General features: G+C 46.5%; 1 protein-coding gene across 1 annotated transcript in view; it reads left to right on the top strand.

Annotated features, from left to right (window-relative positions):
- LOC125435751 (mitochondrial import inner membrane translocase subunit TIM50-like) overlaps positions 1-24092 on the top strand; it is a 46210-nt gene that overhangs the window by 9048 nt on the left and 13070 nt on the right. Inside the window, 2 exon segments of the mRNA XM_048502123.1 lie at positions 14329-14350; positions 21291-21349. Coding sequence (XP_048358080.1) covers positions 14329-14350; positions 21291-21349 — 81 coding nt within the window.

Genomic DNA, 24092 nt, shown 5'->3' with positions numbered 1-24092 from the left:
TATTTAACATTTTATTGATTAAAACATGCATACCCTACCTTTCCTTGTGGTTCCTACCTTGTCTCCTTGGACTCAAGGCAGCTAGCAGAACAACCCCAGGTTTTCCACATGATTTGACACAGTGTTTGGGGGCCGTGGCTGGGCAGTTGGAAAAGAGTGTGGCTAAGCCAGAAAGGGTCATTTTTGGGCTTCCAACTGCCACGTTTTGGTGATGTGGCATTACAGCCAGCCACACCTGTTAAAAGCCTGGGTGTGACTTTGGAGTCCTCCCTGCCCATGGCGAGGATGGCCTTTTCCCGTCTTCCATAGGCCAGGAGTTGGCTCCTTACCTATCCCACTCTCACCTGGCCACAGTGATCCACAGTGGGCCTGCCATTAAGACTGATTCAGAAGCTGACGCTGGTCCAGAATGCAGCTGCTGGACATCTTTCCAGAGTGTTGCTGAGAGAGCACATCATGCCAGTGCTGTAGCAACTGTACTGGTTGCTGATGGAATTCCAAATCAGATTCAAGGTGTTAAGTCCCTGAATGGTCTGGAACCCTCCGGTCTACAGAGCTGTATCACCCCACATTGCACACAGAGGACGCTTCAATTTTCTGATAAAAATCTTCTGGTGGTTCCTGGCCCCAAGGATGTGAGGTTGGCCTTGACCGGAGCCAGGGCCTTTCCCAGCCTGGTGGAACTCTGTCAGCTGACCCCAGGGCCCTCCAGGACCTTAAGCAGTTCCGCAGAGCCTGTAAGACGCAGGTGTTCCAACCAGGCTTTCGGTTGAGGCCACTCATCCATCCGATTCCATCTGCCAGCTTCCCAACTACGAACCCTCAGTGCACTCCCCTTCTCCCAACTCTTCCCCGTGCTTGGACGGCCTTTTGGGGAGGAGGTCCGTGCTGAGATGGGTGGGGGTTTTTTACATCGGATTATGTTTGTTTTTTTGCCTCATTGGTTTATGAATTACCTATATCAGTGGTGGCGAACCTATGGCACAGGTGCCAGAGGTGGCACTCAGAGCCCTCTCTGTGGGCACTCGCGCACAGAGTTCATCATGTAGGAGGGGGGTGGAAAATCACCCCACACACACATCTCCTGGGAGTAAGCTCAGTTGCTGGCAATGGGGCTTGCTTCTGAGTAAACCCTCCTAGGATCGTGATTCACCCATTTGAAGCATTGCACGGTTGCTTCACTAAGCTTACTCCAGAGTAACGCATGTCTCAGAGCCAACTGTTTTTTCTAAACTAAAACCTCAGTATTCAGGTTAAATTGCTGGGTTGGCACTTTGCGATAAATAAGTGGGTTTTGGGTTGCAATTTGGGCACTCGGTCTCGAAAAGGTTCACCATCACTAAGCTATATGATGTTTTAATACGTATGCACACTGTCCTGAGCCCAGCCTTGGTCTGGAAAGGCAGGATTTGAATGTAATAAAATATTTTTTTAAAAAAATGTGCAAACAATATAAATGTGAATAAGCACACAAGATTTGCTGTCTCTTCATCCTTTCCTTCTGCAGTGGATCGCTCCAGGTGATGGCCAGTCTTTCACACACCCCCCCCCCTTTGTTCTCTCCCTTCTGACTAGTAAGAAGAATAGTTGGGATTTATACCCTGCCTTTCTCTCCTGTAAGGAGACTGTAAGGATGCTCTTTCCCTTCCTCTCCCCACAACAGGCACCTTGTAAGGTAGGTGGTGCTGAGAGAGTTGGGAGAGAACTGGGACTGCTCCAAGGTCACTCAGCAGGCTTCACGTGGAGGAACAGGGACACAAATCCAGTTCACCTGATTAGAGTCCGCCGCTCATGTGGAGGAGGAATGGGGAATCAAACCTGGTTCTCTAGATTAGAGTCTGCCATTGTTAACCACACTGGCTCTTAACTTGGTGGGTCTGAACATGTGCATTTAAATATAGCCTTGGGGTTTGTACCATTTCAACAATTTGGTTCAAGGTGGCTTATGGATACAGTAGCCCAGTCTCTTGCTCTAAACTCTGAAGAAAGTTCTGCTGATCAACTGTGCCTCAGATTGTAGCCTAAATCTACCTTGTCTAAATTTTTTAACACTACCTTGTAGGGCTCTGAAACTGGGTTGTTGTCTCCCATTTTTCAGCCGCTGGGAATTGAATGCTTTTGGAGGCACTCCAGTATCTTTAGGTGGGTTTCTTTGATTCTTAGTTCCCGGAGAGGTGCCTTCTGTGTTACTCATGTGAAAAATCTCTCTCCTTTTCTTCTTCTTTCTTTCTTTTTACACCTGTGCACTGCGCCCATTACAGGAAGGCTGCTCGAGGCTGCCTCTGTTGCTTTCTTTTTTGATATGCAGCATAAGCCTTGGATGCTGTTGAGGAAATGAGGTGTGAATTGCTGCAGTGGCCCTCAAGGTGTTTCGAACAGGGATGAGACCCTCTCCTCCCTCCCCCCTTTTTGTTTTGAAGTGTCTTTGACTTCCTGACTACCCTTCCTATTTCTGGGCAGCTTTTGATGTAGGCGAAGCCGCCAATCGTCAGTGTACTGCCAACAGCACTTAAATTGTCTTGGGAGGTGAGGAAGTTGTCTTGCGGCGTTGTTGGAGTGAGCCTCCAGTTGCCCCAGGTACATTACCCTCCTTTCTCCCCCTCCTCTTTTCAGTTATTGCTCACATGCTCTTTTCACTCCTCTGTGAATTGCTTCTCACCTTTCTGGGCAGCAGGTTGGCTTATTAGTGGCACATGCTGATCTGCTTCTGAGCCATTCGCACTAACGAGTCACTTTGTGCTAACAAGGTCCTTCGGACACAGTTGGCTTTCTCGTGGAGGTGTGTGTCGTAAGAAGGCAAGCCTTTGGGTTGAGCATCTGTCTTCTTTCCTCTACAGAGAAATGAACTGCTGTATTTGCCCAAAGCATCCTAAAGATGCTCGGTAAATCCTGCTTTGAACATAGTTTCAGAGGTTAGTCTTATTGGTCTGCAATGGCAGAGCTAGATCGGAGTCCAGTCGTGCCTTCGAACAGCAATATTTGGGGAACACAGACTTTCTAACGTCAAAGCACACCTGGTGAAGGGGGCCTTTACTCTCGAAAGCTTGCACCCAGGAAATGCTCTGAGTCTCCAAGGTGCTCCTGAGCTCAAATCTAGCTCTTCAAAAGTTGACTTTTAATCTTCAGAAATTAATTTTTAAAGGGAGAGACAAATTTTGTGCAGGATCGGTTTGTAACAAAGAAATCCAAGAAATCGCCAAGAAATCAGGTTGAGACTGGGACGGGCATCCACGAAGGAGCCAGAAGAGACCCTTGAATGTCAGGAGTGTGTTGCTGGCTGCCAAGATCAAGCTATTGTTGTAAGGGTGTGAAAGTTGGACAGTGAAAAAAGCTGACAGGAAGGAAGTTGGGACGTTTGAGATTTGGTGTTGGAGGACAGTTATGAATATCGTGGACTTCCAAAAGGACAGAGTGGGCTCTAGAGGAAATCAATCCTGATTTCTTCCTGGAAGCTTAAATGACTAAACCAAGGCACACTGTAAGACAGAACTTGCTGGAAAAAACAAGAATGCTCAGAAGAGGAGTTGATGAAAGCAGGAAAAAAGGGAAGACCCAACATGGCGTGGAGTGGCTCCGCCAGGGAACCTACACAGCAAGACTGCAAGTGGTGGGAGGCTTTGGAGGTCATTAAGTCGTAGGGTTGCCATAAGTCAGAAACAGTTTGGCAGAATGCGACACAGATCTTAGGAGATCCTTCTCCATCTTTGAGAGACCAGACGTGCAGCAGCTGTGTGACTTGACTATCTCAAAACCATCTCTGTACAGGAAGGCTTCCTGCAAACCCACTACCAGCCATTACTGGGCTAGAAGAAGCTGAATGTGCATGTGATTTGCACCCAAAAAAATCCCTGTTGGGGGCTGGGAGGAAGAGTGGCCATACAACCTTTGTCAGCCTCTGTTGGGGGGAGCAAGGGAGGATTTTCACATTAGGAGTTGCTGTAGAGAGGGTGGAGAATCTCTCCGCTTTGAAGTAGCTGCCTTCCCCTGTACCTCAAAGGTATTTCTTGTCTGTTCCCCCTTTCCGCCTTTCCTGGGACACAATAAAGCCCCTTTGGTTTTGTTAATGACCAGGCTGCCTGTGGTATTCATGCGAATGGCCGCAAAGGCGTGAGGCCGAAGACGGGAACGCAGAGCAGATGCGCCCAGTCGAAAGGCCTTGGCACACTTCCCAGCTTCCTGCGAGTCTCGTGGCATCACCCGGTTCAAGAGGATCTTGTGGGGTGCCTGTCTCGTCTGGACTCCTCTTGGCCTAAGTGGCTGTAAAGCAGCCTTTGATCTCCCCCCCCCCCCACGGCTCTGGCTGTTCCCTTTTGGGGGGATTTCTTGATCTTTTTATTGCAGATTTCCTTTCCTTTCCTGTTCTTCGAGCTGTGATGGGTGCACTGATCCCCCAGCTTCTGTCTTTTTTTAAAAAATAAAACCCTGCTCTGTCAGGCCGTAAGAAACAGAGCATCCAGAGTTTTTTGTGGGGGTGTATATTATTTTTAATATATAATATATATAATGTGTAATATTTATTATTTATAATATGCACACACCCACACACATGCGTGTCTATGTAAACCCTAGTACAAGGAGCAGCCTTGTTTGTGTAGAGCAATCATATTCTTTTAGAGAAGCAACATGCTTCCTCCTCACAGATCTGACGGAGCCGCTTGTGGCCACAGAAGAGAGAACGTGCCAGAGTTGGGGAATTAAGATGCTGCAGGGAAACGTATTGAGGGTCTTCAATCTCACTGCTCAGATGCGCCTTTGGAAAAACTTTGCAAGCTTGTCCGCCCAGGGGTGTGTGTGCGAGAGAGAGAGAGAGAGAGAGAGAGAGAGAGAACATGTATTGGAATCAGTGCACACACACACTAAACAAGTTCATTTTCACACCTGTTGACACCGAACTGAAATTACCTTCTTGTTCTTAGTGTGTGAAAGTTCAGTGCGTTCCTATGATGTTGGAACACCTAGATACAAGTCCAGTAACATCTTAAAAGACTGAGCTAATTGCAGTGTGCCCTGTTCCTCTCTGCCCCTTGAGTTCCTTCTTTACAATACCCCCTCCACCTTCTGACTGGGATAGAAGGACTCAGAGATTGCCATTCTGACTTGTATTTGGTGAAGGAAACTTTCAACCTCGAAAACCGATACCCTGAAAATTTTGTTTGTCACTAAGGTGCTGCTGGATTCTAGCAATTCTGCTGCAAACATTGCTACCCTTTGAAATTGAAAATATTTTGTGCTGGGCCTTAGAGTTTTAGCATTTGGTACTTTAATTTTTTCAACCCTTTATGCTGGACTGAAATATGTTAAGATGGCTCTGGTGACAAGAAGTAACGCTGTATATTTGACTGGGGTTTTTAGGCTGCAGGCATTTCCAGGTCTGTCCCTCAGGGTGGCGATATTGAGATTCAGAACTGATTTTTTTTTTCAGGGAGATGTGCAACTGGTTGAGACCCTTGCTCATTCTTGAAATCTTTTAATTTTTTCAAACATCATGTTGCAGTTTGGCACGCGGCCAGGCGCTGGGACAAGGGGGTTAACCCTTTCTCTCTGACACACAGTGATCAACCTGGAAAACAGCATAGGAGTGGGTGCTGTGTGGTTTCCGGGCTGTATGGCCGTGTTCTAGCAGCATTCTCTCCTGACGTTTCGCCTGCATCTGTGGCTGGCATCTTCAGAGGATCCTCTGAAGATGCCAGCCACAACTATCAGGAGAAACAACACCAATGATTCAACGTGAAAGCCTTTGACAATACATTGAGCATAGGAGTGTATCTTCCTAGCTGGTCCTGGAGGTGACAGAAGAATGGAAAATGGCAGCGAGTACTTATAAGCAGGCCTGTCCTTGAGAAGAGGTCCTGTGAGGTGTAGCTGAATTAAAAAGCACTTCAGGCCAGGAACAGGGCTGGATCTAAATCTATAGATCCAGCCCTGTCTATATTCTAAGCATCTATATTCAACAGTGTCCAAGGAGGATGTTTCCATATTGAAATGCCGTGCTCCGTATCAGCAGGGTGGCATTGCGTGTTTGGACTGATGTCTGGCTGTGCAGGCGCCTCACAGATTACTGACATCAAGCTACTGCCCGCCAGTTTTAGCTTGACGGTTGTATTTCACATTGCATTGATCTCATGAAGTTTTTAACAAAGCAACCAGCACAAGTTGAGGTAGCTTAGAAGTATTTTCCCTTTTCCTTCATTTGTTTCTGTTTTCTAATGAAATGAGAGGATGGTCTTTGTTCAATATAGTAGTCGGATCAGTGACTTTCCCTTTGTGTGCTGGGAAATCCCACAGATCTTCTGGAGATTTTAAAACTTACTGTGTGAGAAGATCAGTCTTGGCAGATGGGTTTCCTCCAAAGATAACTTTTCTCACCTACTGCTGGTTTTTCTCGAATGTGCAGATAGGGGCAGTATTCTTGGTGCTTTGTATTATGGGGTGTCCTTGGTGAAGTCCAGAAGATTAGTTCACTGCTTTGTATGAGTTGACTTTGTACCCTGAAATATATTCTAGATCCTTTTGTAATGCAGACATATCAGTGTGGAAAATGGTCCCTGAAGTCAGAACGCTTTGGGAACCCACTGACTTAGGGTCCTTAGGTGGGAGTGACCATGTTCTCCTGAGTTCGTTATGCAATGGAAAGGAGATGCCAAGTCTAGTCGGACACGCATTCTAGACCTTAAGAAAGCTGATTGCAGTAAACTCAAGAAACTTCTGGGTGTAATTCTATGGTTAAGAATAATAAAAGAGAAGGGAGTACAAGATGGATGGGAGTTTCTTAAAAGTGAGATCTTGAAGGCACAATTTCAAACAGTTCCAGTGAGGAGAAAAAATGAGAGGTGTCTAAAGAAACCATGATAGATGTCTAAAGAGCTCTCTAGTGAGCTAAGATATAGAAGAGACCTGTACAAGAAATGGAAGGCGGGGGTGGGGGTTACTAAAGAGGAATTCAAACAAGTAGCCAAGACATGTAGGGAGAACATCAGAAAAACTAAAGCTCACAATGAGCTCAAACTTGCGAGAGATGTTAAAAACAATAAAAAAGGGCTTTTTGTCTATGTCTGTAGCAAAAGGAAGAAAAATGATATGATTGGGTCACTTCATGGAGAAGATGGTGACATTCTAATAGGACAGAGAAAAGGCAGAACTACTCAACGCCTTCTTTATGGTTTTCCCAAAGAAAAAACGAGGTGCTCAATTGGGGGGAAATGGATCAGAAGATACAGTAGGGGAAATTCAGCACAGAATAAATAAAGAGCTAGTATAGGAATATCTGAATACTTTAAATGAATTCAAATCTCCAGGACCTGATGAACTACATCCCAGGGTATTAAAAGAACTGGCAGAAGTAATCTCATAATTGCTTGCTGTAATCTTTGAGAACGCCTGGAGAAGTCCCAGTGCACTGGAGGAGAGCTAATATTGTCACCCTCTTCAAAAAGAGAAAAAAAGAGGACCCAAACAACTACTGCTCAGTCAGTCTGACATCAATACCAGCAAAGATTCTAGAGCAGATCATTAAGGAGATAGTCTGTAAGCACTTGGAAGGGAATAATGTGATCACTGAAAATCAACATGGGTTTCTCAAAAACAAGTCATGCCAGACTAATCTTATCTCTTTTTTTGATAGAGACAAACTTGGTAGGTGAAGGGAATGCTGTGGATGTAGCATACCTTGATTTTAGTAAGACCTTTAACAAGGTGCCCCATGATATACTTGCAAGTAAGCGAGAAAGATGTGGACTAGACAGTACAACTGTTAGATGGATTTGTAATTGGTTAACTGGCCAAAAACAAAGAGTGCTCATCAATGGCTCATCTTCATCCTGGAGAGAAGTGAGTAGTCGGGTGCCACAGGGTTCTGTCCTGGGCCCACTGCTATTCAATATTTTTATCAATGACTTGGATAATGAAATAGAGGGCATTTTAATCAGATTTGCAGATGATACCAAATTAGGAGAGGTAGCTGGGCCAAAACTAACAAAATGAATTTCAACAGAGATAAATGTAAGATTCTACACTTAGGCAAAAAAAATGAAATGCACAGATATAGGATGGATGACACCTGACATGACAACAGTACATGTGAAAGGTATCTGGGAGTCTTAGTAGACCACAAACAGAACCTGAGTCAGCAGTATGATATGGCAGCCAAAAAAGCCAATGCAATTCTGGGATACATCAATAAGAATATAGTGTCTAGATTGAGGGAATTAATTGTGCCACTCTACTCTGCATTGGTCAGACTTCACCTAGAGTAATGTGTTCAGTTCTGAGCACCGCAGTTTAAGAAGGATATTGTCAAGCTGGAACATGTCCAGAGGAGGGCAACCAGAATAGTAAAAGGTTTGGAATCCATGCCCTATCAGGAAAGACTTAGGGAGTTGGGGATGTTTGGAGAAGTGAAGGCTAAGGGGGAACATGACAGTTATGTTTAAATATTTGAAGGGCTGTCATGTCGAAGAGGGAGCAAGTTTGTTTTCTGCTGCCTCAGAGACTAGGACACGGAGTAATGGATTCAAGGTGCAGGAAAGAGATTCCACCTAAACATTAGGAAGAACTTCCTGACTGTCAGGGCAGTGGAATTCACAGCCTCGGAGAGTGGTGGAGTCTTCTTCTTTGGTGGTTTTTATACAGCGGCTGGATGATCATATGTGGGGAGTGCTTTGATTGTGTGTTCCTGCATTTCAGGGGGTTGGACTTGATGACCCTGGTGGTCTCTTCCAACTTTATGATTCTGTTATTCTAATCTGTGCTCAGAGATCATTGAATACTCTCTGCCTTCATTTCTTTTTGTGCGTTCCTTGGCTCTTGCTGTCTTCCTGGTTGTAAACTGATAGAGACAAACCTAATCTTTAAAAACATGAGCACGCAGTAGGACAGACGTTACCCTTGCAGATGAGACCAGCACCAGTGAGCTTTTTCATTTGGTTTACGAGTGCCAGGATGTACGTAATTGTTTACATGCTTAATTGGGTAACTCTGTCGCAATGCTTGTGTTTGGTTAAGTTAAAAAGGCTGTGTTTGAGTACAAGAGGAAGGCAGGAGGAGGGCGTGTGTGAAGGGGACAGACATCTGACAGCTGCCAGTGTGTCGTGGTGCCTTTTCTGCCTCCGATTGTCCACACTGGTTTCCTACCCTGCCAAGCCAATGTTCTGCTGTCCTCAACAAAAGGAGAGTTGAGGATTAGACATTGGATTAAAACTTGGTGTCTGAAAGCCCTTAGTCTTGTTTCATTCCACTTGTTTTGCATAATCCCAAACTCCAGAGGAAGAAGGGAGAGCAAACAATGCCACAATTCATAAACCTTTTTGCGTGCCTGTGCAGAAAGATCAATGGGATTAGGTTGTGCAAGGAGCAACTAAAAAATAAACGACTTCAAGTTAGAAGTTGTCTCCACTATCTATCCAGAGTTGTCCCAGAAGCCTTTGTTCCTAACAGGTCTACTGTAGAGATTTTGTGGGCTGTGTTACATTTGTGCAGTGTGTTTGACCAGAGGATCTTGCAGTGGATTCGAATCTGCTCCATAGGCCTTGTCCCGTTTGGGCAAACAGGCATTCTGCTCTTGCACCTGGGTCTGAGAACAATAGATACTTGCATCTGGCATTGTCCGTGCATGCGTGTGTGCGTGCGTGTGTGTGTGTGTGTGTACGTGCTTGAACTGGCAGAGGGAGGGCACCTATTCTTAAAATGTATTAAGATCTTTTGTTGCTTTGCATAGAGGATTCTTTGGTGCTAAAACAGCTGGTCCATTATTATTGATTCCTTCAAAGCAGGCAGTTTGGCCTGAGCCTTAACAAAAGTCGCCCTCACTCGTGCATCTGAGTTTCAGGATCAACGGTGCTGGATCTCAGTTTGCACCAGGCCAGATTTTTGCAACCAGGGAAGCTCATTAGTGCCATCCAGCCTGCTAGGCCAAAGTCTGCTTATTTAAGGGGTTTGCTTGTTTTTTTCTTTAGCTACATCTTATTTTTCTTTAGCTACATCTTATTTTGAAACGACATCAGATCACTGTCCTAATTGTAGAGTAAATCAAATCCAAATCCAAAACCTTTATTAGGCATAAAACCGGTGTGTGTCAAGAATTTCAAATACAATAAGATCATTATTGCGCAACTTGCAGTACACAGAGTAAAAATATAACAGCTTCAGAGATTTCAACATTAGAGTTATTTAGAAGCTTAGCCATTTTTATTTTATCAGAAAGGAGCATAAATCTTGTTGGTAATACAGTTCTCAAATCAGTTCTGATGTTGTTGTATTTTGAACAATGATGCAGAATGTGAGAAAGTGTATCAGTTGTATCAGGACAAAATCGACAGCAACGACAGCTACATCTTATTTTGAAACGACATCAAATCACTGTCCTAATTGTAGAGTAGAGGAATAGCAGAATAAATCAGTTGTGGGTAGGTTGAGTAGATGGAAAGATACATTTCAAGCCTTAGGTCGATTCCCCACTTGCGGAATCGTCCGAGGATTGACCTAGGAACTCCCCACATCCACTGAGTTCAACCCGGGTCCATTCCAGCTCTGCCCCTTCTTCCCGTTAAATTTCTGACACCACCAGGGAGGTACAGTTTTTTCTGCCAACCTAGGTCAAACTCAGGTCGAAGCTGGTAAAGTGGGGAATCTTCCTCACCGTGATTCTCCCATTCAGCCTATCACAGATAAGTGTTTTGGGCGTGCACAGAACGGGAGACTTATGGTGGGGAAAAGTGCGCCTTTAAAAAAAAAATCCTTCTTGTATACAAAGCGACGGTCATACATATAAACGGCGCACGTTTACACACTGCTGATACCAACGAAGTTGCAATGTTTTCCCCAGCCAATCAATTACATTCCCTCCCTCCCTCCCTTCTGGTGGCATGTTAAAACGTTTGTCATTCTGACGGATAGATGCCATTTTGATCTGATAGCTGAGTAGAGCAGACAACAGCCAATCGGAAACGAAGAGGAGCTGAGGTGATCCTGCTCTCTGAGCACAGCTCCAGCATGATGACCTCGGCTGCTGTGGGGAGTGACTGTGGAATCGACCTAGGTCAGTACTTTCATGGACCAGGTTGAATCCAGGTTGATTCCGCAAGTGGGGAATCAACCTTAGAACCCAAAAGGAGCCCCTCAAAACTAAGGACACCTAGACCAGGAACCAGAGAGCTACTTCTGGTGCCCTGCATAGCCAGATCCACTTCTCAAAGCCCCCAGTTCCAAAAGTGTTTCTCATGTGATGCAGGCGTGTTTTGTTTGAAACATGCAGGTCTTCTTCAGGACAAAGAACTGGGAAGTTTGGGGTGTTGTGGGGTTCCCGGGTTGTATGGCCGTGTTCCAGTAGCATTTTCTCTGATGTTTCGCTGGCATTTGTGGCTGGCATCTTCAGAGAAGATGCTAGTCACATCATGAGAAAATGCTACTGGAACACGGCCGTACAACCCGGAAACCCCAAAACACCCCAGTGATTCTGGCCATGAAACCCTTCGACAAAACTAGGAAGTGTATTTAGATGTACCTTAAGTACCATCCTGAATTTTTAGACGTCCTAGTATCTTTTTACAGAGTGTAGAGGCAATCTGGAGAAAACGCAACCCTCATTTCTTGACACGCTGAGATCCCTTGTGGTGTAATGGTAAAGGGTCTTGGACTAGCTTCTGGGAGACCCAGGTTTGAATCTCCACTCATGCTTGAGTGACCTTGGGCCAGTCTCACTGTTTCAGCCTGGCCTACCACACAGGACTGTCGTGAGGATAAAATGGAGAGCAGGAGAATGACGTAAACCTCTTTGGGTCCCTGTTGGGGAGAAAGTCAGGGTGTGAATGAAGCAACTAGATCAATAATACATGCTGGAGTTCCTCACCTAACAGATGGTAGCATTAGAAGTATGTATTCCTTGGAGCGTGTCCCCTGCTCTGTCATCAAATTGATGCTGTTGCAAAGAGAACAGATTGACATGATCAGGGCTGGGGGTGGAAGTTTTCTTCCTGGGTTCCCTCATTGTCCTCCTCCCCATTCATCACGACACCCTCAAGGAGTGGATTCCGAAGCCTGTTGGTCGATCGGAGGCGGGGAGCAGATTGAAGCGGCCCCCCCTGCCAGGTGTCCCCTTTGAAAACTGCTCTGGTCCTGCAGACTTGAGGCCAGCGATTGAAGGAGAGGCCGAAACCCTGCAGTATTCAAACATGAGGCACCCGAGGGTCAAGACGATTAAGCCAGTGTTGATCTAAGCTAGCTGTGTAGAGACCGCTGAAGCCCCTCTCTGTTTGTTGATGCAGCCCCCACCGTTTCAAGGTGTTAAGGCCTTTTGTCCCCAGTTTATTTTTTTCTGCAGGCATTTGAAGAAATAATCTCAGGAATCAGACTCCTGATTCCTGCATCCAGTCTGCCTGGGAGCTGCTTGTTTGGCCTTGAAATGTCCCTGCCCTGCAACTCATCACAGGCTGGTGGTAGCTACTCAGTAAGAGAAGCACTCTGGGCATGTTCTAATGTCCTCTTCTTTCTGTATTTAGGTGTGCCTTTCTCCTGGCAGGTGAGCTACCTGCTTGCTCCAACCAGGCTCTAGGTCAGCCATTCTCAACCAGGATACCGTGGTACCCTGGGGTGCCGTGAGCATGTCCCAGGGGTACCGCGGCAACACTACCGCCCCTCCCCCCTCATTTTTGTGGTGTCTCCCACCGGCGCCAGCAAGGACATGGAGCTGGCCCATGGGGCAGGGCCTGCCACAAGGTCAGCAGCCACCCCCAGTGCTTCCCTTCACCCTGGGAGGGGAAGGTGGGGTGTGTGGCAAGCAGGGGCAATGGGAGGGGAAGGTGGAGGGTGGCGGCAGGGGTACCGTGAGATATGAAGAGTGAGGTCAAGGGTACCCTGACCTCGAAAAGGTTGGGAAACACTGCTCTAGGTTCTAGTTCCATTCCACTTGGGCATCAGTCACTGGTGGGGGCCTTCAGGGAACTCAGCTTGGACAGTCACAGGATTTGATTTCCACCTGGTAACTTAATAAAGGAAGGTGGGTCAGAGCACAGTCCTTGTTCCGGAGTGTCTGGTCCAACGCTCCGTCTTGCCCCAGGGGGATAATGCTGTGCAGGGAAAGCCATCTTTTCTGCCTGACAAAGAGTGCTTTGACCCTTGAAAACTCATGTCCCCAAAAAATCGTTTCTGTGCATGCGCACAACAGCTTCTACCAAGAATAAAACTCTGTTGGTCTGAAAGGTGTCTCTGCTGCTTCAGACCAACACAGCTACCACATGGACAGCTACCAAAAAAACTTGTTGGTCCCTAGAGTGCTGCCTGGATAGCCCAGGCTACCCAGTCCTGGAAGCTAAGCGGGGTCAACTCTGGTCCGTACATGGAAGGGAGGCCACCAAGTCACAATGAGGAGGCAGGCAACCTCCAGACGCCTCTTGCCTCGAGAACTCTGCCAGGGTTTGCCATCCGTTGCTATGACTTGGCAGCAAAAAAAGGCAGGGAAAGTGCTATATGCAGACCAACCGACACCCTTGGAAACTGTCATTTCCAGTTGACCTTGGAAACTGAAAATGCTGCCCTTGGAAACTGTCGTTTCTATCACCGTTTTCTTAAATTGGCTGTTTTGTCACCCAAAAGGCACTTTAATTAATTACTTTTTCTAAACTATTCCCACCCATCAGTAGACAGGGATAGCCACTAAGCCAGTGGTGGCGAACCTTTGGCACTCCAGATGTTATAGACTACAATTCCCATCAGCCTCTGCCAGCATGGCCAATTGGCCATGCTGGCAGGGGCTGATGGGAATTGTAGTCCATAACATCTGGAGTGCCAAAGGTTCGCCACCATGGCACTAAGCTATCTTCAGGGGCAGGCCCACTTGGAGAACATTACAGTAGTCTTTCCTTGACATTGCAAAGGAATGCAAACCTGTTGACTTGCCTCTGTAGGGTTAGGTGTAGCTGATAAAAAGCACTCACTTTATCCAAAGTACACTGCGCAGAATGCGTCAGAGCAACACTGGGGCTGCACGGCCTGTGTCCAGAGCCTCGTATCGCTTCTGTTTTTTCTGGCTTCGATTTCAAGGTGGTGAGCACCCTTATTGTGAGTAGTTGAAAAGGAGATTTAAATTCAGGGCGGGGGAACATTGCAGGCTACGAAGAGCCGTCATCCAGCTTCTTACAGGGTGGCATTTAATGGGTGGAGCATAAAATGTTCTTGAACACGGAAACCAAGTTGAGCCTCTCTTGCACTGTGTTCATTCATCTGCTTTGCCACCATTCTCTCAACCCATCTGTTCTGGGGGGGGGGGGGGGGCATGGAAGTCAAGAGCAACTTGGCAAAAGTCAAAAGAATAACCTAATTACTTTCTCTTCTCTGCAGATTCCTGATGAATTTGACAACGGTAAGTAGACAGATAAGCCATCATGTGGCCTAGATGTGTTGGACTCTGTGGACTAAGAAGATGTTGTGGCTAGCATGGGGAGGAAGAAGGCCTAGGTTGGATGAGACAGAAAAGCAGCAGAACACTGTTGGGCAGAATGCACAGGCCTTCCTGCATCCTGGGAACTTCATACAAACCCAAAAATTCGAAGGCTCAAAGTTTGCCCCTTTGGCGCAGTTATACCTCCACACTTTGGCACCTGGCCTTGGTGGCCTCTTACAAAAGGAACTGTAAAAATAGAATAAAATAAACAATAAAACTATTCAGTATTCATTTGTAGAAGTAGCAACAACCAAGTCAAAAACATGAAGAGCAGGTCTAAAAACAGGGGGAAAGACTTGAAATATCTTGAAAAGGGAGAAAGAATGGAATTTTCCTTGTGCCAAAGGGTAAGAGAGGTGGTACCTGGTGGGCCTGCCTAAGGGAAGAGCGCCAAAATTTGGGTATCACCACAAGGCATATCAAGGGCCCCTTTCTGGGATCAACCACCACCCCTCAAAAGGCTACTTAAAAGTAATTTGGCAATAAAATGCAGGTGATAGAGCATAGCTAAAGAGCGCTGAATTTGTCCTTTCCATAGGGGAACTGGTAGCTAGTCGTTGCATAGCTTTTCCAGTGCAGTGATGTTTGTGTTGGTGTCAGAATCATGAAGAGACAGACTGGGGGGTGAGAGCAGGCTGGTCACTCATGTGACTTTAAGGTTAGCTGGCTACTGATAGAATAAAATCTCATTCATGAGCTGAGCGGAAACTTGAAGGCAGTTCTCCAAACAGCCTCCGTTGTTGTTGTTGTTTGTTTGTTTGTTTGTTTATTAAATTTATAGGCCGCCTCATCCCCGAAGGGCTCGAGGCGGCTCACAACATGACTGTTTCCAGAACAGTAAATCAATATAACATAAAATCTAACTCATTAAAATTGTTGTTGTTGTTGTTGTTGTTGTTGAAACATTTTATGTTGCCTTTCCCTCTGATCAGGGTCCACAGGGCAGGAAACATAAAAACGCTGGAGGACTTAGAAATCCATTTAAAATTATAAAAACAATTCAATTAAAAACACATAAACCACACCAGAAAGTGGACCAGTAATCATTCTTGGAGGCATTCCAGACAAAACAAAAGAAATATTCACCTGCTAGCAAAAGGTACTGATAGAAGGAGGCAGGTGAATCTCCCTGGGCAGGAAGTTCCAAAGTTTTGGTGCAGCAACAAAGAAGGAAGCCCTTTCTCCGGTTGCCACCAGGTGGTGAGAGGTGCCGAAGCAGGGCCTCCAAAGAGGACTGGAGTGTATGGGTAGGTATGGCTCTAGCGCAGAGGTGTCAAGCGTGTGGCCTGGGGGCTGGATTAGGCCTGCGGGGCAACCCGCAACACACACACACCCCACACACACACACGCTCCTGATCTGGCCTGGCGAGCCCAGATCAGAGCGGTGAGGGAGGTTGTTTCAGCTGCCTCCTGGACCTGGTAAGCCCACTCAAGACACCCCACCCAGCTGTGGACTTGCCAGTCCAGGCACCCCCCTTGTGCTGTTCTGGGGCCAGGCAAGGCAGCCACCTCTCCGGGCCCTTGACCAAGTTGCATTTCTGTCAGTGGCGTAGGAGGTTAAGAGCAGCAGTGGCGTAGGAGGTTAAGAGCTCGTGTATCTAACTTGGAGGAACCGGGTTTGATTCCCAGCTCTGCCGCCTGAGCTGTGGAGGCTTATCTGGGGAATTCAGATTAGCCTGTGCACTCCCACACACGCCAGCTGGGTGACCTTGGGCTAGTCACAGCTTCTGGGAGCTCTCTCAGCCCCACCCACCTCACAGGGTGTTTGTTGTGAGGGGGGAAGGGCAAGGAGATTGTCAGCCCCTTTGAGTCTCCTACAGGAGAGAAGGGGGGGATATAATTCCAACCTCCTCCTCCTCTTCTTCTTCATATTTGAACCTCATAACAAATGAGTTGGACACCCCTGCGAGTCTGGGAGGTGACTCCATCAGATCTACGCACCACAGCTCTCTGCAGGCCTTCCACCTTTCTATCTACCCAAAAGTTGAACAGAAGGGAGGGGGCTCTTGAGGAAATGCTTTCATAGGCTTACTGAGAGCAATAACTATGTGAGAACTCCTGCCTGACCCATGAAACTCGTAAGAAAAGGTTACTTTTCTGTACCCACCCGCGCTGAGGTTCCCTGAGCAGATCTGAAGGCCCGTCTGGCAAAATCAGAAGCTGCTTAATTTGTGCCACTGACCTTAATTTGTGCCATTTGTGCGCTGAGGGCGGGGAGAGGACTTGTGGCTGCCAGGCGGAGAGAGTGGAACGGCATCAGAAGTCTTGCAGTGAATGTTAATTCCTTGACTTGTTCAACTGGATGGCGAGGAAATGGCTGAATGCTGGGGTGGGGCGGGGGGGCTGCTCTTGCATCTTTGGACAAGAGCAGGAGAAAGAGATTGTAGGGCTAGCTGGAGTCGGGAGGACTGGAAGGGGGCTGGCTGCCTCAAGAGCAGATGTCCTGGTGCACAGACAGTGTGCGTGCCCCTTGTTGAGAACAGAAGGTCAGGCGGAACTTGTGTCAGGGGCTGAGAGCGAACAATGCTTCTCGGTTCCACAGACATGCGTCCCTGAGTTTAGCTGGAGGGGGGGAGCAGTGGCCAGCAGTATCGTGGCAATGAATGGAAAGCCGAGGGGCCTTTGGTGGGGGGAGAGGCCTCCGTGTGTCCCTGGGGAAGCAAGCCATAGGCATTCCAGATGTCCTCCTTAGCTATTCCACTGTTAGAAAGGGTGGCAGGTGGAGTGGCAGATTTCGGATCGAGGGGGGAGAATCTGACTCTAAAGGCATCTTGATATGTCCCACTGCGTCACATTTTCGGCATCTCCTCCTTCCGTCCTGTTCTGTCGCTGGTGCGTTGGGCCTGAACAGCGTACTGTGCGAGTTTGCATATGTCTCAGATTCATGTCCAGGCCCAGCGTGTTACTTACAGTATTTGGTTTTGGCTACTCCAGAGGGCTCAAGCGACCCAGTGGGTTATTAATCTGTGGTTCTGTGTGTGGTGTTGTCCTCACCAGGTGCTTTTATAGGTCTTATTGCAAGGCCCTAAATTTGTCACTGAGTAGAAAGGCTGTGAGTTTTTGGAAGATGCCTTTTGAAGTTCAGGGCCAAGTCAGGCCTGCCTGCCTGCCTGCCTGCCCTCGGAATCCCATGTTGCAGAGAGCCAGGTGGGATTTTGCACATTCCGCTTTCGTGAAGCATATTGTCCTGTTAGCGAAACTTTTCAGGGGGAGGGAAATGTAGAAGCCTGGTGGGGGCAGAGAACAGCTTTGGATACAGGCTCCAGGAGGGGTTTTGCGTGGATAGGAAGCCCTTTCTCCAGGAAGCCCTTTCAGCTAGCCTGGCATATGCTCTCGACAGATTAAAAGGCATTCTCCAGTCACAGCCTCATTGTTGGCCACAATAGATCCATTCTTCCTCCCCCCAGAGCCCCTCACGCACTCCCCCTCCTTTCCTTTCCTTCCAGATTTTCAGCTAACTCTTCAAGCACATCACTCTTTGATGTAAAGTTGTACGGATTGTTGTTAACACGTTTTGTTTAACTGCTGGACACCCGTCCTGGTGCCCTGTGCGCTGAAACAGTTCTTTGCAGTCTTTTCTCCTGCGGCCTCTTTTTCCCATGCTCACTTGTTTAACTGGGCCTGCTTACTTTGAAGCTGAGGGATCTCTTACCAAGCTCAGTTTGGCCAAGGTGGGCCCCGGGTTGCTTTTTCAAATATGTACGAGGCTGCCTTGTACTGTCGGACCCTTGGTCCATCAAAGTCCGTGTTGCCTGCTCAGACTGGCAGCTGCTTTCCAGGGTCCCAAGCGGAGGCCTTTCACATCACCTACAACCTGATCCTTAATGGAGATTCCAGGAATTGAACCCGGGACCTCCTGCGTGCCAAGCGGATGCCCTACCTCAGAGCCACATCGCCTCCCCAAATACCGTAGCTTTGATATCAGGGTGGATGAGAATTGGCATCCCTTCCTCAAACGTATCATTGAATAGCAACTTTGTTTGAAGGTCAGTGGAGTGACCTGTCCTCGCTGTACCTGTTGTCTGCTGATCATTATTGGAAGAGGTAGATCTATTCCTTCCTTGGTTGTAGTCAGCCAAATCCCTTGGACTGAGGTCGGGTCACTGTCTGTGTAAGAACAGTGATTACACTCGTCCTGCTCTCTCCTGATGCCTGGGCATTGTATGCCTGTCAAGATAGATAGATAGATAGATAGATAGATAGATAGATAGATAGATAGATAGATAGATAGATAGATAGATAGATAGATAGATAGATAGATAGATAGATAGATAGATATTAGATAGATATTAGATAGATATTAGATAGATAGATAGATAGATAGATAGATAGATAGATAGATAGATAGATAGATAGATAGATAAATAGATATTTATTTATTTATTTATTTATTTATTTATTTATTTATTTATTTATTTATTTATTTATTTATTTATTACGGCCTTTAGGCCAGCCAATAGTTTAAGATCAGAGTACATGTGAATACACAGCATTCAATTTATACAAAAATATAATATAAATTGTAAAATCCATTATAAGATCTATTGATAAATAACATTAACTTCAGGCATTATTACAGTCCTCGTCACACAGTACAGCTCTTTGTCTTAATAAGGAACTACGCTTGTTGTGTACCAGTATACAAAATTTAGCTACCTTCTGTGAAATGGCAGAAACACGATCTTCTAATAGCATTCTTACAGAATTTGTATCTGAATTATCTATGAATGGATATACATGACGAGTTAACAGTGGTTGGATCAACAGCTCCCTTTCACCTTCATGTAACTTGCAATGCAGTAAGATATGTGGCAGTGAGTCTACTTCCCCTGAGCCACACACACAGCCTTGGAATATTTTGGAATCGTCCCATCAGATTAGCTGACGGGAAGGCATCAAAGCGAGCCCTAGAAAAAGCCCATCGGCTTCTTGCTGACGTCATATCTGATAGATAAGGTGCAGCTGAAATACCTATCCATGATTTTAGTGGTTTATATAAAACAGGTAGCCGGGGAAAATCTGTTTGCATCTCGATGTCAGTAAGGCGTTGGTGGACCATAACCATTGCTCTGCTGTTTCCAATCTCCAAAAGTTGCATTGGATCAAGACCACACTGTCTAAGTATGCCTGTCAAGTATTTAAAGCAGAGAGAAAAATCCAAATGGTCTTCTGTTGTGTATTCACACGGCTTAAATAAAACTCACTGGAGACAAAGTGCCCTGAAACTGAAGCAAGTGGATGCTCCTGAAGCAAAGTGACTTCCCCAGCTCTGCCAGAATCCGAAATCAAATGTCACGTGTACTTCTCTGAACTGCAGACAAGTGCTGATATTTGTAGAGGCTGGTTTTTAAAAATGAAGTCCACGTCCAGTGCATAAAGCTTGGAACTGACATAAATCTGTATTCCTGTTGCAGCCAACTGGCAAAGGAAACAAAGGACTTCTGGAGGAAGGTCTCCCCAGCCAAATTCCACCAAATAAGCCTCAGTCTGGTTGACACCTGAATCCCGCTTTGGTGCAGGGGGAGGCCGCTAGTCCTCCATCCCAGCTGCTCAGTTTGGATTATCATAACAATTGCCCCCAAATTACGCCCTATTCAACAGGCCCGCCTTTGATTGATTAACTTACAGTTTCTGTTTGAATAACCCTGGCCGCTAAAATGCTAAAGCTGTAATCTCAGAGGGATACTTAACAGGACTGGCGTGGGGGACCCTGGTCTCGCTCACACGCTCTTTCTTCTTCAGTCTGACCTCTGCTTAAGCAAGCTGGTAATTGAAGAATCCATTAGTATTCTTTTGGAAGGGCCGTGGAGGGCTCTGCATGTGTTCAGGCTGCATCAGATGGGGGTGGGTGGGGGTGGAATAGCTGCGGTGGAGCTGCCAACCTCCCCCCCTCCCCTTCACTTAATACCTGTTTGCATGTATGCTTTTGATCTTTAATCACACTTCTGTGTTCTGTCTGATGTAGTATTAAAACAAATGTTGCCATCGTTGTTTCTGTCTTTAAAGAAAAAAAATCCCTCCTGATTTTAAGGCACAAGGATGTGTAAGAGGACAAACTAGTTTGAAGCAAGTTTAACTGGAACAATTCTCCTCCCCACCCCCCACCCCCCTTGCTGGAGAGGATCCTTGTTGATTTGGAGGAGAAGGTGAAACTCCTTGGTTTGGCCCTTCACAGAGTTACAGTTCCTAAACCCCACATGGTAGTCGTGTTGGTCTGCAGTCGAAGACCTAGATTCGAGTCCAGCCATTTTTTAGAGACCAACAAGATTTCCAGAGTCAAAGCTGATGGAGGGAGCTTTGGTTATCAAAAGCTTTTGCCCCACCTCAAATCTGGTTGGTTTCTACGGTGCTGCTGGATTTGAATTTAGCATCTGTCCTTTGGAAATTAAAATGGCTTAAATGTCTTGTGCTTTTTAAGACTGAGACATGTCATTGCCTTTTTGGCAGAAAAACATCATCCTTTATGGAGTGCTGTGTGGTTTCCGGGCTGTCTGGCCGTGTTCTAGCAGCATTCTCTCCTGTCGTTTCGCCTGCATCTGTGGCTGGCATCTTCAGAGGATCTGATGTAGGAAAGGAAAGCAAGTTGAGTATATATACTGTGAGGTCAATAGGTGAGGCCATCTGAAGATGCCAGCCACAGATGCAGGCGAAACGTCAGGAGAGAATGCTGCTAGAACACAGCCATACAGCCCGGAAACCACACAGCACTCCAGTGATTCCGGCCATGAAAGCCTTCGACAACACATCATCCTTTATGTTTCGGCATCTGGCACAGCCGGCCCCAAAGCCTGTCTGCATTCTTATACCCACTGGCGTTTGATGCTAGCCCAAGTGACCCGCTCTCTTCATTGACTTTCAGATCCAGTGGTGATACAACAACTGCGAAGGGCATACAAGTACTTCAAAGATTACAGGCAGGTGAGTTGCTTTTCCCACCGCTCTTGGTGCTAAAAGGCTTTCCAAATTTCTTCCTGATTCTCCTGAAGAAAGGAATAGCATGGCGTGTGCACCAGTGTGCCAAGGCGATGCTCCAGTCAGGCATGAAAGCAGTGTGTATTGGAATCAGCTAGATGCGGTGTTTCCACAAGGTGACCTCTTACGCTGCTGAAGTGATGAAAAATCAGTCTTGCTGTAAAACTAGCCTGCTGGATCAGACCAGAAGTCCATCTAGTCCAGCACTCCTGCTCCTCGCCAGTGGCCCACCAGGTGCCTTTGGGAGCTCACATGCAGGATGTGAAAGCAATGGCCTGCTGCTGCTGCTGCTCCTTCTGAGCACCTGGTCTGCTAAAGGCATTTTGCAATCTCAGATCCTAGGAGGATCAAGATTGAAGTAGCCATAGATCGACTTCTCCTCCATAAAATCTGTCCAAGCCCTTTTTAAAGCTATCCGAAGGCTAGGTGGCCATCGCCACCTCCTGTGGCAGCATATTCCAAAAAAACACCAGTCCATACACTTTCGCGTGAAGAAATGTTTCCGTTTATTAGTCCTAATTCTTCCCCAGCATTTCCAATAGATGCCCCTGGTTCCAGTATTGTGAGAAGAGAGAGAAAAATTTCTCTCTGTTAACATTTTCTACCCATGCATAATTTTATATGCTTCAATAGCTGGTATATTCCCCTCAGACATCTCCTCTCTCCAAACTAAAAGAGCCCCAAAGCGCTGTTTGCCAACTTGTGCCCCCCCACCCGCCCGCCCGCCCGCCCCTTCCTCGCTTTCTCTTTCCCTCTCTCTTTGTTTAAAGAGTAGGCTTCTCCCATTTCAGGGCAGCCATGTGGGAGGAAGACCCGAGGAGGTTTTGTATGTGGGCAGTGAGAGTCTCTGGGATTCAGGGGTGCCAGCAGTCTCTCAGTAAAGCTAGCTGAAAGGAGGAATTACGCCATGTTTTTAGGGTTGTAGGTGCAGCTGCTTATTAAGGATTTGGGGAACCACTTTGAGCTTTTCTTCTCCCTTTTTTAAAAAGCCAGACTTATAAAAATGAAGCTTCTGAAGATCAGACCAGGCTTTTAAAGAAGCGGCTCTTTAGGAATTGGAGAGAGGCAAAGCAGCTGAGCTAGGTTGTCTAGTTGCCCCGAGATAGGCCTGAACGAACAATCAGCACATACTAGACGGCTGGTTTTCTGGCCAGTGAAAAGTGCTTGTTGTTATTGTTGTCCTTAGCCACTTTCGCATGGCTGATGCCTTTGTGGTGGTGTGCTGTGTGGGGCGAAAGCAGCTTCGCCTAACTTTGCCCATGCACGGTAGCCTTGTGTTAGTGCTGCTGTGCACTCTCGAGATCCGATGGCCAGCTGTCAGGGGTGATAAACTCTCACAAGCCTGACGCTCTGCCCTTGGCAGCACAAGCTGTTTTGCTTCAGCGGAGAGCTTCCCGATAATTCCACCGTGTTAATGCAAAGCACCTGCGGTTGTCTCCTGCAGGAGCACCCCTCCCCAGCAAAGCACAGATTAGGGGAGGGAGACGTCCTCTCAAAACAGACCCTCTCCAAGATAGACAAGCACAGGCACCTGAAGTTTTGTGTCTGTGTGGCAGCTTCGTGGAGCTGGCTGAAAGCAAAGCTTTGCCACCCAAAGGTTTGGGGGGCTGTTAGCAAAAAGATCCTGTCCTGCTTTGCTAGTTCACATTTTGTTTTCTTTTTTAAAGCCAACTTGGTAATACAATATTGCCCCAGCTTCACTCCAGCCAGGCAGAAATATCTGTTGAGGCCCAAATTAATTAAATCCGCTGGGTTTCTTGGAGATCCTAGCAGGCCTAGATGAGAAAAAATCCAACTCGAATTTAAATAAAGACTTGTTTTTTTGGCATTTGTTCTTAACTCTCTGCATTGTGCAATGCTAAAAAGCTGCATGAGCAGCAACAATATTGTCATCGATTCTGCCGTGTGTGCCATAACGGGGCCTTCAGTTTTGTGCTCTGCAAGCCACAGGCAATAACCCAAGAACTTTGTCCATGTTGTTGAGGAGGGGCCATGGCTGAGTGGTAGGTAGAGTATCTCCTTGAGAATGGAGGTGCTTTTACTGTGAGCTCTTGGGAAGAGGGAAGAGGCAAGAAGAGGGTTAATGATATGGCGCACACATTCTTTGCAGGGGAAAAGTCCTGGGTCCTGACCTGGGCATCTTCAACTATAAAAGCCTATGCTCACTAAAAAAGTCTCCTATGCCAGGAAAGACCCCTCCCTGCCTGAGAGCCTGGGAACCCACAGCCAGGGGATGGCTGAGCATTCTGACTCCTCTCTCCCAAGTCAGTCTTGTATTGTTGCCATGCATGCTGGCAAATGAATTGCTCCTAAGGCCCCAGTGGCTTTGACTTACATATGTAAGAACTACTGCTTCCTGGGTTTCCTAAGCATTTTCCAAAGTCACACTTTGGCATTTCTCAGTTAACATGAAATCCTGAAGTAGCTTGCTATTTTTTTTTTTTTGATTTTTTAAGTGCTTTATTAAAGAAAAAAAGAGTAAGAAGTGATACAAACCAGTCAAAAAATACAGAAGTTAGTTTATTACTTATACATGACTAGTGCATCCTTATCTCATTATAAATCGTCCTTGTCTCACATAAGCTAGTAATTACTGAAAGTTAATCAAACATCCAAATTAAAAAAAAATTCCAAAGAAATGTCTAAAGAAAGAGGAATGTATTATAACAATAAACTTCACAATTATATC

This window comes from Sphaerodactylus townsendi, linkage group LG06 (assembly GCF_021028975.2).
Source record: "Sphaerodactylus townsendi isolate TG3544 linkage group LG06, MPM_Stown_v2.3, whole genome shotgun sequence".
Taxonomy (NCBI): Eukaryota; Metazoa; Chordata; class Lepidosauria; order Squamata; family Sphaerodactylidae; genus Sphaerodactylus; species Sphaerodactylus townsendi.
This window is presented reverse-complemented; position numbering and strand designations above follow the sequence as displayed.